Source organism: Lygodium microphyllum, chromosome 14 (genome assembly GCF_053477565.2).
Source record: "Lygodium microphyllum isolate KBCC chromosome 14, Lygodium_microphyllum_v1.1.10, whole genome shotgun sequence".
NCBI lineage: Eukaryota > Viridiplantae > Streptophyta > Polypodiopsida > Schizaeales > Lygodiaceae > Lygodium > Lygodium microphyllum.
Window position 1 is genome coordinate 73,767,605 of NC_141148.1, and position 4,232 is coordinate 73,771,836.

Sequence of the window (4,232 nt, forward strand, 5' to 3'; positions counted from 1 at the left end):
AAGATGTGTCTACATTGACGACGAAGCACAAGTGGATGGGGACTCCAATACAATTGACGGGGTTGCGGAGCACACAGGTAGTCACTTATGTGTCCATTTCATTTACATATGACGCTTTGTTCAGTGTTATGTATTAAATATGATTAGTTTAATGCTACTTTTTTTAATTGTTACTTATTAATATCTGCTCCTACAGAGACTAATGTGCAGCATGATAGTCTAGATGACAAAGAAGAGGTGAGTGGTGATAGTGATCAAGGGGAGAATGATGATGAAAAAGAAAAGAAGCACTCAAGGAACTTAGGCAAGCAATTCTCTCTAGGACTGATGAAGGATGTGCTGAGTCAATTTTATATAAAAAAGAGGACGATGCCTCCTCTTGTGCCTCTTTGCAGATTAGTGGCTCATGAGGTAGTCAGATTTGCTACGGATGATGCCCAGTGGTTGATTCCTTCCTTTGATTCCACTGGTTATCTTGAGACTATGGGACACTTCCTTGTGTCAGTTGAAGGTCCAAGAGGGGAGACCATGTCTGTGAGCCAGCAATCTAGATGAATGGGGTCCAATATGGCGTCAAAGAAATGAGGATTTTGAGAGGGCTCTTGGAAGAGAGTGGCAAGACCTTAAGGGTAAAAAGTTCTTGGTTTGGGATGGAAACCACTGGCTTAAAACATGGTGGAAACGCATCAAGGAAAGTAAGTTGTCCACTATACATGCAAGTATTGAATGTTCCTATCCCATTCTTATGTTTGTTGGTTTTCAATTACAGAGTACTCCGACTGTGCTCACTACCATGTTAGTGTACGGTGCCAATTCATTGAGGTGCCCAAGGCAAAGGAAGCAGAGCTACTACTCGCACTAGACACCACCAACGCATAAGTCTTATTCCTTTAACTATGCTCCTCTTTGTAATATGTTACACTTACATTCTCATATTATGCTTTTGTTTGTTTTCAATAGTATTGCCAGAGCTCATGTTACTCCAAATATTGCACATGAGGTGTATATGTTTCAAAAGTTTGGTATTGCAAACAAAGACTCCATTCTAGATAGATTGAGTCTGGCCATGAGGAAGTGGGCTGAGGTTGAGATGAGTATAGAGGCAAGGTATTATCATGGTGTTGCTCCATGGTATAACTCTCCTTGCGGTTTAATATCTCAGCTTGTATGGAATGTGATTTTCTTTCTATGGCTCACTTGTATGAGATGTGCTTTTCTATCTCTAATTTAGTTTTTTTTTGGAATGATAGGATGAATTTCATGTCTTCATCTCAAAAGAAACTGCTAAGCTTGAGGCTCTTGGTCTAGATGAGGTAGAGAGGAAGAAACGTTTGGAGAAGGCTACAAGGGTGGAAGAGGAGCGCCTTAAGGATAGGGGTTACAAATACCTATCCATTGCTAATCCCAAAAATGGTGATGAGTTCTTTAAGTTGTTATTTGGGCTAAAGTGGGATGATGCAAGCATGCTCAAGATCACAAGAGACAAGCTGTATTGTCTCACAAGCTCAAAAATCCCTGCGGAAAGGTAATTTGTATATATAACGCAAGGTGTGTGTATGTGATGCTTTTTTCTTCAATGCTTTCGATTTGCGTATATTGTTGTGCATCACAAGAAAAAAATATTGTTGCATCTTATGATTCTCACAAAGGCCAAAGACCCCCAATACCTGCATTTTGGTGATTATAAGCTCTTTCGGGTTTACATGAAGAAAGAGACATATTGGGCTCACTTGCATTCGGAGGCACTACTTCAGATTGATAGGATACAAGTAGAAGGTCCACAGCTACCAGATTCATTTGAGGAGTTCTTTAAGCTTAACATGAAGAATCATGTCATGCAGGTTGACTCAATGCAGTGCATTCATATTGCTTTCTTAAGTTCTTTCTTAAAATGTATATGTGCTAATGTTAAGCGCTTGTGAAACTTGTGTAGGCTTTTGTACACCTCTTGGATGGAGTGAAATCTTCAGATGTTGCAGAGAAGATGCGAGAGCTTACGTTTTCAGCCAAACATGTGATTTATAGGTTAGCATGCATTTTCATATTAGATTGTGTGTCTGATTTTCATATTAGATTGCATGCATTTGCTTGCGTAATTGGCAAGAATGTTGTAGGTGGATACTACAATGTGTAGAAGAGAAGAGGCTGGATGAAGCTCAGCAATTTACAAGAGAGTGGATTGATGTTCGTGACTAGAACACTATGTATTCTCCATCATTACGTGAGAGAAAATTGACGGCATGGGAGGCAAGTGTTTGCCCTCGGTGGTTGGATTACCCTGTGGGGGTTATCCCTAAGCAAGAGAAAGATCTGCATGACAGTAAGTACTTCAATCTATGTAAACATCTCGTCGCTTTTGTAGCAATAGTTTTTGTGCTCATGCATGGGAGTCTAAGGGTGAATGATACTATGTAGGATTCAAGGAGGGAGTTGATACTCATGAACCGCTTACCGCACCCACCACTGTAGAGGAGCAAGCAACCAAGGCTACCAAAGGTGCCACCCAGGGTACTCAAGGTAATCCAGGGAGAAAAAATGTGCCAGAGTCCTCTATGGCACCCACCACCTCCTTTGTTGCAGATTCATCTCTTGGTCGAGAGAATTGGGAGAGGCGACCTATGACCCGTTTAGTAGGTGAGAAGTCTTATATTAACTTGAAATTCGTGTATGATTATTAAAAATAAATTAATTTGAAATAATTGTTGCAGGGTTCCAGTATCAAACATATGTCGATGCTCTATTAGTGGATGTGACCCAAATTGATAGATTTGCCCTTGATAGGTAGACATGACAACTACATATTGCAAGAACATCAATTTACATGTTGCATATAGCATTGCATCATCGTTTACTTTGCATTAATGACTATATTGTTTTGTGTATAGCATCAACAAGTTTTTTGCAACACAAAAGATGCATCTTTATAGCAAAGATGGAGTTCCATGTCAAGAGGTGGCTCGATTGATATTTGCGGATTTTCCTACGAGCTTGCTTGTGGATGCTCTAGGTCCCATCCCATTGGGTAAGTTATGCTTTCTATCACACAAGGTTTACATCAAACTCACTTCTCATATATCATAATGCCAATGTTGTTTGTAGAGGGCATGACTATTCCCAAGTGGAACACGTTCTCAAAGGGTCTAGTTATGGGTTGTATGGACCTTGCTCGCGAGTATTTGGCCGACCAGGGATTCTTAGTCACTATGTGCTTAGCAGAGCATATAGGTGAGTTTATTACGGATGCAGCAAGAGTGGGGTTTGTGCTTCACCGCACTTGGACACTCATGTGTGACTCCAAGGCTTATCGACATCCCGTTACTAGAGAGGCGGTAAGATAACAAAGTTGGATACGTTGAACGTACAGTTGTATGTTCTAAATAAAGTTTATGTTACATGCTTTAAATAAAAACATGGATCACTTATTCTATTTCCACTCGTGAATAGGTACTTGATCTTACTGTGTGTCTTTGGCATCGTGCTGGTCATGTTGTGCCTTGCTACGACAGAGAGGCTGGGGAGAAGATTTCAGAGAGATTGTTTCCAGCGTATCGTAGCTACATGATGGATGATTGTGTCTTTCCCATGGACGTTGATGGTGTCATTTTCAGAGGTGGAGCAAAGAGGTCTCATCTTTTCTTTCGGTAAGTAGTCTTGCATGTTTTTGCTCTCAGGTTACCTTGTATAGTATTTTCATTGTTTCTACTTGCATGGCCACAAAGATTCTGTATCTTGATTGGTGATATGGTTAGGTGGTTACTAGCTACATTTACAAAACGCTATGACTATGTTTTGGATGTGTTTGCGGGGTGTGGTGGTTTGGCGCGGGCCAGTGCAGAGGAGATGAGACATTGCATGTGTCTAGAAATAGATTATGTGCTTTATGGGGAGTATTTGTCCACCATAGTGTGTGGACCGGTACCATGCTGAGAGAGTGTGTGTTTTTTTTTTCGAGAGACTCTAGACATTTTATTTTGTTACTACTTTTATATATATGTTTATTATACACTTCGTCATGTGACTATGCCCGATTTTGTCTAAGAGATTACATGCATTGGGATCTTTGATTTGTTTTTAGGAAGAGTGTACCTTGCAACTATTTGACACGAATATATTTTACTAGTTTTCCATTGGTTTTGTTTTCTTGATGTGTGTTCATGTAAATGCAACGTGTCGTACTCCTTGAGTAAGACTATTTATATGCAGAATGGATATGTTGCACGAAAAAGCTCGAA

At 40.2% G+C, this 4,232-nt stretch overlaps 1 protein-coding gene across 1 annotated transcript; it reads left to right on the forward strand.

The window, feature by feature from the left end:
* Positions 1 to 3,104: 3,104 nt before the first annotated feature.
* Positions 3,105 to 3,927, forward strand: LOC148025728 (uncharacterized). Its single transcript, XM_087692137.1, has 3 exons — positions 3,105 to 3,329; positions 3,445 to 3,641; positions 3,750 to 3,927. The coding sequence occupies exons 1-3, from the start codon at positions 3,105 to 3,107 to the stop codon at positions 3,925 to 3,927; spliced, it is 600 nt and encodes a 199-aa protein (XP_087548263.1).
* Positions 3,928 to 4,232: the final 305 nt, after the last annotated feature.